This window comes from Dendrobates tinctorius, unplaced genomic scaffold (assembly GCF_039654945.1).
Source record: "Dendrobates tinctorius isolate UK_male_01 unplaced genomic scaffold, ASM3965494v1 ptg000015l, whole genome shotgun sequence".
In the NCBI taxonomy this organism is placed as follows: Eukaryota; Metazoa; Chordata; class Amphibia; order Anura; family Dendrobatidae; genus Dendrobates; species Dendrobates tinctorius.
In genome coordinates this window covers 44198126-44212565 of record NW_027361683.1, presented here as the reverse complement: position 1 = coordinate 44212565, position 14440 = coordinate 44198126, and the positions used below count along the sequence as shown (strand labels likewise).

Below are 14440 nucleotides of genomic sequence, written 5' to 3'. Positions count from 1 at the left end.
AAACAAAAAAGTTATGGTTCTCAGAATGCACAGATGCAAAAATATTTTTTTTTCTATGAAATAGTTTTTATTCTGTAAAAGCGCTAAAACAAACAAAAATGATATACATGGGGTATCGTTGTAATCATATTGAGCAGAAGAATAGGACCAAAAATGGTACTAGTAAAAAGTCAACTCCCACAAAAAAGATGTCACATTACTCTGTCGGCCCAAATATGGAAACACTAGATTATGGCCCGATGCTATCGCATCGGGAGGATGCGATAGCATCACACCTCTTGCCATGTTAACCCTCAACACACACACACACTCCTCTCACCTTTCACCATCTCCACTCACTCTTTCACTCCACATACGACCCCTTCTCTCACTCTGTCTCTCATACTCACGCCGTCATCGTAGCTGCTCCACGATCCCCAACATCTTCTTCCGCCGGCGCCATCCTGGATCCAGACGTCCACGCCGGCGACATGTTCTTGCGGCGACGCCATCTTGAGTATCGTGAAATCCCGCAATAGTCAAGATGGCGTCGCCGGAAGAACATGTCGCCGGCGTGGACGACGTCGGGATCCAAAATGGCGTCGGTGAAATCTCGCGAGTTTTCGCCGACGCCATTTTGGATCCCGACGTCGTCCTCGCCGGCGACATGTTCTTGCGGCGATGCCATCCTGAGTATCGCGGGATTTCGCCGATCCAAAATAGCGTCGACGCAGGAACATGTCACCGGCGTGGATGCCGTCGGGATCCAAAATGGCGTCGACGAAATCTCGCGAGATTTCGCCAACGCCATTTTGGATCCCGACGTCCTCCACGCCGGCGACATGTTCTTGCGGCGACGCCATCTTGACTATCGCGGGATTTCGCCGATCCAAAATGGCGTCACCGCAAGAACATGTCGCCGGCGTGGAGGACGTCTGGATCCAGGATGGCGCCGGCGGAAGATGTCGGGGATCGTGGATCAGCGGCGATGACGGCGTGAGTATGAGAGATGGAGTGAGAGAAAGGGTCGTATGTGGAGTGAAAGAGTGAGTGTGGACGTGAGTGGAGATGGTGAAAGGTGAGAGGAGTGTGTGTTGAGGAGTGTGTGTTGAGGGTTAACATGGAAAGAGGTGTGCGGTGACGTCACCGGTTACAACTGGACGGAAGTTGTTACAACCGGAAGCTGCTTAGGGCATTTATTATTATAGATTATAGCTGTTTAAATATGGCAATGCAAAAACTAGTTTTTGCAATAAAAAGAGTCTTTTAGTGTGTGACAGGAGCCAAACATAAAAGCCTGATATAAATCTGGTATCACTCTAATTGCACCAATCGGAAGAATAAAGTCATCTAATCATTTATATCGCATGGGTAATGGTGTAAAAAAATAAATAAAACCAATTCTTCACCTGCTGTGATTTGTTCATTCTGCATCCAAAACATCACAGTAAGGCTGGGCTCACATTTATCCTGCGCTCTGTACCGAGTGTTTGTGGGTCGCCCTCGCACACCCATGGCTGTGGGGTACTCGGTACCGGGCCGGTGTCAGGAGGATATGTCACAGCAGCAGTGACCCGGTCCGTGGCCCCGGGCGCCCAATATCAATGGCGGTGATGTTAATGGTGTTAAAGTCTATATGAATAGTTTGTGACACCACCCGTGGTGTTTGGCAAGGCAAGTAAGATGTTGAGCCAACGCTGCATGCAGATCCGCTGGGACTGATGGTGTGGTGCAGCAAAGATGGTGTAGCTCCCCACAGGTGGAGCTGTAATCCCAGGGCAGTGTAGGTGCAATGGATGAGGAGAGGCGCAGAATGGTATGGAGGCTGGTACCCAGGTGTAGTGGTGCGGGAATAACTGGAGGACACCAGAGTATGTGGTTCCAAAGCTTTACTCACTGTTTGCAGTTCACACAACTGCCTGCCTCCATACTGTGTTCTCCAGGCCAGGGCTCCAGTCAACCTCCAGGCAGGATAGGATTCTCCCCTCCACACTCCGCCAACATGTACCTTACTGAGCGACTCCTCCAATGAGCCTTTAGGTGCGAAGCACTCCAGTACTTAGTTACCCTGGAATGCCTCTCTCTAGGTGTTCCTAGTCTTTACTTGTATGACAGACAGCTGTAGCCTGCTTCGGGGACTCCTCACTGCGTCCCGGCTCTTCAGTTGCTGTTGTGTCCCAAGTCTATGATGGGAGCAAGGCGTTAGCGGCTCACTACTACTCCGGTGTCTGTTGCCGGACATAAAGATCCAATCAACCTCGGGGACCGGGCCCCGGCCTTTGCGCTCTCTGGACTGGAAGGGTTCTCTCTCTTTCTCAACCTGCTTCCCACTGTCCTTCTCTTGTCCTTCATTCCGATCTGTTCTATCTCTCTTATGGTATCTGTAGTCTCCAGTCTACGTCTCTTTCTCCTTCTCTTCCTTCCCTAGGGAGCTCGTTCCACTAAGACCAGTCCTCAGCCTCTCCTGACTGACTGACTGCCTTCCTCCGCCTTGAGCTCCTCTCAGGCTGACCTGCTGTCAGCCTGCTCTCTCTCTCTCTGGGACTCACCCCAGACTGACCTGAAATCCTACACCTTCCCTCTCTTTTCTATCTAACTACATCCGCCTCCCCAGCACCTCTCGTGTTACGAAGCCAGGGACCACAAAAGGCACCCTATGACCTTTCCAGCATAAAGCATGGATGGGTCCCTGCTGAACTATCCTGTGTGTGGGGTGCAGGTGTTGGAATGCGGAAAGGAGTTCCCAGCCTACCTGGATGGTGGGGCACTACACCTTAGGAGAAGGTGCAGTACCTCTGTGGCGACTGAAGCCTCAGGGGCGCCACATTTGCACTGGGGTTTCTGTGTAAATCTCTGAAATATATGATTCAGACATAACCCCCAGCCGATGATCCCATATATTGAGGCAGATAGAGGCACTGTGGATGCCGTCTGACCTATGATCCAGTGGTATTTGTCTTTATAGGATTGCATAAAAGTGCCAACGGGCAAAGTTTTGTATACTTCTGAAAAGAACACTGCGGAAAAGGGGCCAGATGGATCCCAGAATAACTCTGCTGCCTCACTGTAATGAATGTATCCATCAGGGGTTTCATCTGTCACATCACTCAGAGATTTAGATAGAAACCCCAAAGTACTCGGTTTAGAGCACCGGATAAATATGATCGTAAATGTTCTGTAAAATGTTTCCAATAAAAGCTTCAATTCAACCCACAAAAAACAAGCCCTCACTCAGGTCTGTCATCTGTTTAAGGAAATATTGAGGGCTTCTACGTAACTGGTAGTACAAAGGCTCTGGAATAGCAAAATAACTCATCGCCCCCAAAAAGAAATTCAGCAAATTCTGCACTCCCAAATCCAAATGCCCCTCTCCCTTCTGAGCACCAGTGTGCCTAAACCACATTTATCGTCCATATGTTTGGCATTTCTGTAGTGATGAGAGCCCACCTAATTTATGGGTGCATGTCTCCAACAACATACTGTGCACTACAGTGTACTGGTCACTACAATGGCAGTTTGTAATTTTCACTCAGCAACATCCATAACTGCTTGCTTCTGAAAAACACACAGAGTCAAAATAATCAATGCATCTGTAGATAATTTCCAAGAGGGGTCACTTGAGGGGGGATTTTTCTTTTCTAGCACTTAGGGGCTCTGTATATGGTGTCCGTAAACTACTGGAGCGCAGATTTTCCTAGAGCTCCAGGAGGCAAATATCACCTCTTCCCTCGCCAGCTAAGCAGTACTGTACAGCCACATATTGGGTATTTCTACATTCTACAGAAATTGTGGGACACATGTTGTTGCCATTTTACCCATTTCTCAGTATGAAAATGTAAAATCTGGGGCAAACACACAATCTTGGTGGTAAAAATGTAATTATTTTTTTCACTGCCCAATGTTCTAAAATTGTGTGACAAACCTGTTGTGTCAATATGATCACTGCACCCATAAATAAATTCCTTGAGAGGTTTAGTTTGTAAAATGGGGTCACTTATGGGGGGTTCTACTGATCTGGCGCCTCAAGGACTCTATTAATGTGACATGGAACCCTCAAATCAGTACAAGTAAATCTGAACTTCAATATGACACTGCTTTCCTTCTGAGCTTTGCAATGTGCCTTAACAGTAGTTTTCATCCACATATCGGGTACAGCTGTACTCAGGTGAAATTGAACAACAAATTTTTGTGTCCATTTTCTCATGTTACCCTTGTGAAAATGCAAAATTTGGGGCCCCAAAAAAATTTGTGGGGAAAAATTTGATTTTTTTAAAAAGTTTTCACAGCTCAATGTCAGAAACTTCTATGAAGCACCCAGGGGTTCAAGGTGTTCACCACATATCTAGATAAGTTCCCGGAGGGGTCTAGTTTCCAAATTTCTGTCATTTGCGAGGGGTTACCACTGTTTACCCATATCAGGGGCTCTCCAAACGCGACATGGCATCCGCTAATTATTCCACCAAATTTTTGTATTCAAAAAGTCAAATTGCGCAGATTCTCTTCCGAGCCCTGCCATGTTCTCAAACAGTGATTTTCCCCCACATATCGGGCATCTATGTGCTCAGGAGAAATTGCACATCAAATTTAGGTTCCATTTCTCATGTTACCCTTGCAAAAATAAAAAAAAATTATATCTAAAGGAAAAATTTAGTGGAAAAAGTTAAGTTTATTTGTTTCCTTCCACAATCCATTAATTCCTGTGAAGTGGGTCGCCCTCCCAGGGCTGTGGGGTACTCGGTACCTAGCCGGTATCAGTGGGATGTGTCACAGCAGCGGTGACCCGGACCGTGGCCCTGGGCGCCCAAGTAATAGGAAGATGTGAATGGTGGAATGTAGTTAAATTAATAGTTTGTGACGCCACCTTTGGTGTTCGGCAAGGGAGGTGTTAAGCCGATGCTGCAGACAGATCCTCCGGGACAGATGGTGTGGTGCAGCAATGATGTTATAGCCCTCCACAGGCAGGGCTGTTGTCCCAGGGCAGTGTAGATGTGGAGACACTTAGATGGTGTAGTGTTTGGCGCAGGGGATGCAGCAGTGCCAGGCGGACGGGCGCAGGAAGGAATGGAGGACACCAGGGCATGTAGTTCCAAGCTTTACTCACAGTCTGTAGTGCCCACTTCTGTGTCTTGTCCTCTGGGTCAGGGACTCAGTCAACCCTCAGGCTAGATGGAAGGCTCCATTCCACTCTCCGCCAACTTATGTACCTTTTCTGAACGTCTCCTCTATAGCGCCTTTAAGTGTGAAGATCTCCTAGTACTGAGTTACACTGGAGTTCCTCCTGACTGATGTTCCCAAGAACTCTACTTGCACAGCAGACAGCTGTAGCCTGCTTTGGGGATTCTCTACTCCTGAGTCCCGGCTCTCTATCCGTGTTGCTGTTGTGCCCTCAAGTCTTAGCTGGGAGTAGTGCATTTACAGCCCACTACTCCACCGGTGTCTGCTGCAGGACCTTCAGTATCCATACAACCTCGGGGACCGGGCCCCGGCCTTGCGCTTAGAACTTCTAGGCAGGGTTTTTCCTCTAACCCACGTCCTCTGTGCTCCCTTTTACTCCTACATTCCGTACTTGTCTTTCTCTCCTATGGAAGCTCAGGCTTCAGTTCAATGTCTTTCTCCTTCTTTCCTTTCCCATGCCAGCTGGCTCAGGTCACTGAGGCAGCTGCAGCACTCCTTCCTCCATCCCTCTTCCAGGGATCCCCACTCCTCTCCGAGTGGCTTCCTCTCTCAGCCTCACTCACTGACTGACTGACCGACTGACTGACCTGTAATTCTAAACCATCCCGCTCTTTTATGTGTTCTAAACTCCACCCACCTCCCAGCACGTTTAGTGTCCCAAGCAGGGAACCACCAAAGGTGCTCTGATTCTCTCTAAGCAAGGAGCCGCAATGTGGCTTTGCTGAACTACTCTATTGTGTGGGATGAGAGTGTTGGAACATGGTCAGGAGCCTCCAACCTACCTGGATGGTGGAGCACCACACCTTAGGAGAAGGTGCAGTACCTCTGTGGTGACTGAGCCTCAGGGGTGCCACAGAAGCACCTGAATGGTTAATAAACTTCTTGAATGTGGTTTTGAGCACCTTGAGGCTACGTGCACACGCTGCGGAATGGAGTGCGGATTTGGCAGCGCGGATTTTGTAAAATCCGCAGGTAAATCCGCAGGTCAAAAGACCTGTGGTTTATCTGCAGAGTATCCTGCGGTTTGGCCCTGCGGTTTCACCATCTCCACAATGGAGGAGAAAGGAAAATCGCGCGGAAAAATCTGCACTGTCTGCACTGCGGTTTTTTATTCCCATAGGGAATAAAGGTACTGTACACCGCAGCAAAAACTGCTGCGGATCCACAGCAGCCAAATCCACTGTGGAACCTCAGCAGAATCCGCAGCGTGTGCACACACCTTGAGGGGTGCAGTTTTTAGAATGGTGTCACTTTTGGGTACTTTCTGTCATATAGACCTCTAAAGTCACTACAGATGTGCGGTGGTGCCAAAATTTTGTTGTAAACATGAGAAATCACTGGTCAATTTTAACACATATAACTTCCAAAAAAAAAATATATGTTTCAAAAATTGAGCTGTTGTAAAGTAGACCTGTGGGAAATGTTACTTACAAATAATTTTGTGTGATATGACTCTCTGATTTAAGGGCATAAATATTAAAAGTTTGAAAATTGCCAAATTTTCGCCAAAGTTCCGATTTTTTTTCAGAAATAAAAGTAAGTCATATCAAATCAATTTTACCACGATTATGAGGCAAAAGGTGTCACAAGAAAACAGTCTCAGAATTAGTGGAACCCATTAAATGGCCTGGTCAGTGAGGTGAAGACAGGCTTTGGGGTTACAGGGTTATGGATTAAATAAACGCAAAGTATTTTTCCACACAGAAAATTATCCCGGTGCCACTACTTTTTGGAGACTATATATCTCTATGACATGTCAAAAGTATTCTAAAAGTGCAGTTACTCTTTAACTTGAAATGTTTGCTCTTCTATCAGTAAAGAAATATATGTGTATTTTGAACAGATGCCACTATTGTTTTAATGCATTTAATAGCTAAAAGCAAAAACTGGCTAACGTTCATGTAGAAGGTGTGTACAGATTTATGTGTATAAAGAATGCTAAAGTAGGTGACAGGTACAGTAGCATTCTAAAATGAATTCAAAGCCTCATTCACATGTCCATTTTTAAACACATATGTGGTACCGCCACCAGTGTTGTCCATTTTTGCCATCAGTTTGTCATCAGCGTGTCCATTGTTACCATCAGTATCGTCCGCGTTCCATTTTTACCATCAGTGTTTCGTCCGCGTGTCCGTTTTCACTATCAGTGTGTCATCTGTGTGTCCATTTTAACCATCAGTGTGTCATCCACGAGTCCGTTGTTACCATGAGTGTGTCCATTTTTACCATCAGTGTGTCGTCTGTGTGTACGTTGTTACCATTGGTGTGTCATCAGCGTGTCCATTTTTACCTTCACTGTGTCATCCGTGTGTCTGTTTTCACTATCAGTGGGTCATCAGTGTGTCCGTTGTTACCATCAGTATGTCATCCGGGTGTCTGTTGTTACCATCAGTATGTCATCCATGTGTCTGTTGTTACCATGAATGTGTCATCTGTGTGTCCGTTGTTACCATCAGTATGTCATCCGTGTGTCCGTTATTACCATCAGTGTGTCATCCGTGCTTCTGTATTCACCAGTGTGTCATCCATGTATCTGTTGTTACCATTAGTGTCATCCGTGTGTCCGTTGTTACCATCAGTGTGTCATCAGTGTGTCATGCGTGTGTCCGAATTCACCATCAGTGTGTCATCTGTATGTCCATTATTACCATCAGTTTGTCATCTGTGTCCATTTTCACCAGTGTGTCATCTGTGTGTCCATTGTTACCATCAGTGTGTCATCAGTGTGTCATCCGTGTGTCCCTTGTTACCATCAGAATGTCATCCGTGTGTCCGTTATTACCATCAGTGTGTCATCCGTGTGTCCATTGTGACCATCAATATGTCATCCATGTGTCCATTGTTACCATCAGTGTGTCTGTTGTTACCATCAGTGTGTCATCAGTGTGTCATGCGTGTGTCCGAATTCACCATCAGTGTGTCATCTGTATGTCCATTATTACCATCAGTTTGTCATTCGTGTGTCCGTTATTACCATCAGTGTGTCATCCGTGCTTCTGTATTCACCAGTGTGTCATCCGTGTATCTGTTGTTACCATTAGTGTCATCCGTGTGTCTGTTGTTACCATCAGTGTGTCATGCGTGTGTCCGAATTCACCATCAGTGTGTCATCTGTATGTCCATTATTACCATCAGTTTGTCATCTGTGTCCATTTTCACCGGTGTGTCATCTGTGTGTCCATTGTTACCATCAGTGTGTCATCAGTGTGTCATCCGTGTGTCCCTTGTTACCATCAGAATGTCATCCGTGTGTCCGTTATTACCATCAGTGTGTCATCCGTGTGTCCATTGTGACCATCAATATGTCATCCATGTGTCCATTGTTACCATCAGTGTGTCTGTTGTTACCATCAGTGTGTCATCAGTGTGTCATGCGTGTGTCCGAATTCACCATCAGTGTGTCATTTGTATGTCCATTATTACCATCAGTTTGTCATCTGTGTCCATTTTCACCAGTGTGTCATCCGTGTGTCCATTGTTACCATCAGTGTGTCATCAGTGTGTCATCCGTGTGTCCCTTGTTACCATCAGTGTGTCATCCATGTGTCCGTTATTACCATCAGTGTGTCATCTGTGTGTCTGTTATTACCATCAGTGTGTCATCCGTGTATCTGTTACCATCAGTATGTCATCCTTGTGTCTGTTGTTATCATCAGTGTGTCATTCGAGTATCCATTGTTGCCATCAGTGTGCATAAACCTGTGCATTTTTACCATTAGTATGCCATCTGTTTGTCTGTTTTTACCATCAGTGAGTCATCAGTGTGTCCATTTTTACCAGTGTGTCATCTGCGTGTCCATTTGTACCATCAGTGTGTCCATTTGTACCATCAGTGTGTCATCAGTGTGTCCGTTTTCACCATCAGTGTGTCATCCATGTGTCCGTTGATACCATCACTGTGTCATCAGCGTTGTCCATTTTTACCATCAGTGTTTCATTCGTGTGTCCGTTTTCACCATTAGTGTGTCATCTGTGTGTCCGTTTTCACCATTAGTGTGTCATCCGTTTGTCCGTTTTCACCATCACTGTCATCTGTGTGTCCGTTTTCACCATCACTGTCATCAGTGGTATTCACAGATGCATAAAGAAAGAAAGAAACAAAGCTTCTCTTATAATTTGCAATGTTAAACATGAATGGGATACTGACACCATCCCTGTGCTGTTTTTCACAGACCCATAAACTTGTATTGGCCCTTGTCATCTGCGCTGCCAGAAAGAATCTGACATGTCCATTTTGCACAGAAACACGGTTTGTGAAAAACACGGACATTTGAGCAGCACCATAGATTAAAATGGGTATGTGCTGTATCTGTGAAAAAACCCAGATAGATCACGGATGTCTGAATGAGGTCTAAGAGAAAGAACTTACCAGTGCACACTTCTTCATATGTGGGATTCTTTGTAAAACCTCCTGCATAACCCACTTGTGTAGAGAAGACCCCCTTCTGTCTCCAGAACAGTCGTTCAACACCCCAGAAACAGCCCATGCCTGTAAAGTGTCAAAAGGAGACAGTCAGGACAGGACTTCCATGTAGCACTACTCTTTAACCCCTTTCTTACATTAGACATAATAATCCGTCCATGTGACCTGGATCTATCTGACCAGGGACTGATTATTACATCTACACAATCGCCCGATAACATGACTGGTGTGTGGCCCTCCAAATGGGACATGATGTCCACTAATGATTCCAGGAAATTTTACATTCAAAAAGTCAAATGGCGCTCCTTCCCTTCTGAGCCCTGGCGTGCGTCCAAACAGTAGTTTTCTCCCACATATTGAGAATTGGCGTACTCAGGAGGAATTCCACATCAAATTGTATGGTGCAATTTCTCTTGTTACCTTTATGAAAATGCAATATTTTGTGCTGAAAACATATTTGTGGGGATTTTTTTTTTTTTTACGGCTCAACTTTATAAACTTCTGTGAAGCACCTGAGGGTACAATGTGCTCACCACACATCTAGATCAGTTCCCTATGGGGTATAGTTTCAAAGATAGTGTCACTTATGGGGGATTTTCACTGTTTAGGCACATCAAAGGCTCTCCAAAGGTGGCATGGCGTCCGCCAATTGTTCCAGCAAATTTTGCATTCAAAAAGTCAAATGGCACTCTTTTCCTTCAGAGTGCTGGTCCGGAAGGCAAGTATGTGGGGGGTTTTATCCGGCATTTAACAATGGGGCTTTCCAGCAGTGGACAACCACTTTAATATAATATTATTAGAAATAGCAATCTATATTTATAGAACATATTCTGCAACATATAAGAATTCATAGGGGACATGTACAAAAAAATAACGCTTTACATGGTAACAAACTAATTATTGCGAGGAAGAGGAGTGAGGGCCCTGTTCTCAAAAGCTTAAAATATATGAGGAAATAAAGGTGACCCAAAAGGTAAGTGTGCTTGTTTCATAAGGCCCAGCCATCTTTCATACTAAATAAGGTAGAGCAGATAAATTTGCTTGAGCCAGTCATAAGCTAGTGTCTGTACATATAAGGTGTACTGTTAAAGGGGTTTTACACTACAATGATATTGATGACATGTCAGGAGAGGTCATGAATATCAGATCGGAAGGACTTACCAAACATTGCCAACTCAAATCCTGCCGGGTATGGCTCTAGTGTTGAGTTTCCATTTACAGCATGCTTGGCTGCGAAGGAGAATAGATAGTAAAATGCATGCAAAGACTGGAGAAATACTAAGCAGAGTTGTGACTCTCTGCAATCCTATCTTAATTATCTTGCATGCTCTCTCTTAGAAGACTGTTCTCTTCATTCATATAGTGTTCATGAACGGACATTCTTACCTGCCACCTTGAGAGCTTCAGCCCTCCCTGGTAGGGCTTCTTCTGCAGTAGGAAGAACAGTCTTGCTCGGCATTGCTGTGGCATATGACTATAGGAGGCACAGTCAACCCCGGGTATTTATAGGGTATAATTACACGAAGGGGGCAGAGGTCAGCAGAATTTTTCTAATAAGTAACTTATGAGATCTGCAAGTTAAAGAGATACCAATAGCAATATTGCTAAAAACTTGTCCTGCCCTAATGTACTACTTGTAGCCATGTGCAAAACGTGTGTATGGAGCAGAAACAGGTACATATGCATGTTAGAGGCACTGTATGATTTGTATCCCATCACAGCTCTGTATGCAACTTGTTATTACGACAATAACTGTTGTGACACTGTGGGATATACTGGATGAACTTAGCCAAATCAGATCAGGCAACATTGCTATGCACTAAGCCAATGTGCAGCCCACCAGTAGATGGAATCGGTCAATACCCATACATGTCTTCTGTGTAAAAATATGTAAATTCTTTCATATCCAAACATTAACTAAACTTTCTTTTCACTGTATATTATGAGAGCTTATAAAAACTGTCAACATATTAATGAGAGATGTATGCCCCCTAGAGCCAATTCAACCATCAAGACAGGCTGCTTATTACAGTAAGTAGCCAATAGTTTTGCATTCAGTAATTATTATACAAATTCAAGCACAAAATCGTTATAAATTATCTATTAACTAAAGACTCCGATAAATAGACTAAATGTTATGAGCCTATAAGTCAGGTCTCAAAGGTAGAAGTTTGCAAAGTTGCTGGACTGCTTCCTAATGTCCTGAGATACTGTTTAAACAGTTATTGGTCATCAAATATTGATGTTTAAAGGAACCCTGCATGCTGGGCCACTCAAACGCTCATTTACCACCCGTGTGTCACAGGCTGCAGATACAAACTCAACAGCATCATGGGTATATATTGCAGGCTTTTAAGTTCAGGGTTTGAGAACCATTGTGAACCCAGGATCAAAGTCAGCCAAATCTGCCAATTTTGGCAAGACTGGTTCTAATGTGTTGCTTGAATGAGAATGTTTTTTTATTGAAGCTCCATAACATTTACCTTCATATATACTGTATATATATATATATATATATATATATATATATATATATATATATATATATATATATATATATATATATAAACTCACAAAGAGTGATTAGATCTCAATAAAGCTGGGAACATTTTAATACTTTAGTGTATGTGCCCCCATATAGTGTTTCATTTGGAAAGGTCACAAATAGTAAACTCCTATCATATATGAACCAAAAAATTGGAGTGCTACATACCGTAGTTAAATATCAAAAGTTTTATTAGCATGATTAGAAAATATTACATATTACACATTATTAAAAGTTTCAATGAGGACAGAGAACCTAAAAGACAGCAAAAAGACTGGGGTAAACAGACAGTACATTAAAATTAACTATGACTCTTCCCTAAACCCTATATGTGGATCGCTTACCACCATCCTTTATTAGACAGTGGTTGTCTGTTTACCCCAGTCTTTTGGCTTTCTTCTAGGTTCTCTGTCCTTGTTGAAACTTTTATTAATGTGTAATATGTAATATTTTCTAGTCATGCTAATACATCTTTTGCTATTTAACTATATTGTATAGCACTCCAGTTTTTTGGTTTATACCTTTGTATATCGTTTGCATGAAGATGAAATATTGATATGTCCACATTTGTATGTTGTTTACAGTGTATTCTGTTCTGACGATGCAGCAAAATATATGTTCTGCAAGGCGCTCAGCGGTTAATTGAAATGACGAATTTAGAACATTTTGCTAACTTGTTTGATTTTTTTTGCAAAAAAAATGTGCAATCCCACACTTGTTTTTTGTTTGGCCTTTTTACTAAGTTCACTAAATGCTAAAACTGACCTGCCATTATGATTCTCCAGGTCATTAAGAGCTCATAGCCACCAAACATGTCTAGGTTCTTTTTTATCTAAGTGGTGAAAAAATATTCCAAACTTTGTTAAAAAAAAAATTGCGCCATTTTCCGATATCCGTAGTGTCTCCATTTTTCATGATCTCGGGTTCGGTGAGGGCTTATTTTTTGAGCGCCGGCCTGATGTTTTTAATGATACCATCTTGGTGCAAATATGATCTTTTGTTCGCCCGTTATTGCATTTTTGCATTTTAATGCAATGTCGTGGCAACCAAAAAAAAGTAATTCTGGCGCTTTGACTTTTTTCTCGCTACGCAGTTTAGCGATCAGGTTTATCTTTTTTTTATTGATAGATTCTGAACATGTATGTTTGATTTTTTGTTTATTGTTTTATTTTGAATGGCGCGAAAGGGAGGTGATTTGAACTTTTGTATTTTTTAAATATTTTTTAAAACATTTTGTTTTTCACTTTTTGCATGCTTCAGTAGAAGCTGCTACAACCCGACTGGCTCTGCTACATAGGGGCAATGATCACATCGCCTCTATGTAGTAGAATTACTACATAGAGACAGGAAGCGCGAGTTAAATGCCGCTCTCAACGTTTGACAGTGGCATTTAATGGGTTAATAGTCGCAGGTGGATTGCGATTCCACCAGTGGCTATTCCAGGCACATGTCAGCTGTTCAAAACAGCTGACATGCCCTTGGGAAAGATGTGGGCTAACCACCGGAGCCCACATCAAAGGGAGGGAGTCCGACGTGGGCGTACTATTACACCTGACGTCGGAATAGCTTAATCAACTGAAAATGAAAAAAATTAGAAAAATGCTGAAAGCATTTGTTTCCTCCTTTTAACAGCTGCAAGCAGGTAGACTTACAGTAGTTATGGCCAACAGTGTTGCTACCCTTGAATTTGTTCCAGAAAATTAAGTATTTCTCCCAGAAAATGATTGAAATTACACGTTTTGTTATATACATGTTTTTTTCTTTTGTGTGTATTGGAACACAAAAAAACAGAGGAAAAAAGACAAACTTGACATAATTTCACACAAAACAAAAATTATCTGGACAAAATTGGTAGCACTCTCAACTTAATATTTGGTTGCACGCCCTTTGGAATAAATAACTGCAATCAATCGCTTCCTATTACCAATGAGCAAGCTTCTTACACCTCTCAGTTGAAATTTCAGACCACTCTTCTTTTGCAAACTGCTCCAGGTCTCTCATATTTGAAGGGTGCCTTCTCCCAACAGCGATTTAAGATTTCTCCAAAGGTATTCAATGGGATTTAGATCTGGACTCATTGCTGGCCACTTCTGAACTCTCTAGCGTTTCCATCCATTTCTGGGTGCTTCTTTAAGTATGTTTGGAGAGATTTTCCTGCTGAAAGACCCATGAACTAGGAAGCACCTGGGTCGCCCTCCCACGGCCGTGGGGTACCTGGCACCAGGCCGGCGTCGGCGGAATGTGTCACAGCAGTGGTGACCCGGTCCGTGGCCCTGGGCGCCCAATGTAAAAAAGGGGAGATTGGAAATGATGGAATA

General features: G+C 43.5%; 1 protein-coding gene across 1 annotated transcript in view; it reads right to left on the bottom strand.

Annotated features, from left to right (window-relative positions):
• Positions 1 to 11097, bottom strand: part of LOC141076847 (peptide methionine sulfoxide reductase MsrA-like) — a 36952-nt gene extending 25855 nt beyond the window's left edge. The window contains exons 1-3 of the mRNA XM_073564139.1: positions 10964 to 11097; positions 10739 to 10807; positions 9524 to 9643 (exon numbers count right to left, since the gene is read on the bottom strand). Of these exons, the coding sequence (XP_073420240.1) occupies positions 9524 to 9643; positions 10739 to 10807; positions 10964 to 11036 (262 nt within the window). The 5' untranslated portion in view covers positions 11037 to 11097. The remainder of the gene's footprint in view (positions 1 to 9523; positions 9644 to 10738; positions 10808 to 10963) is intronic.
• Positions 11098 to 14440: the final 3343 nt, after the last annotated feature.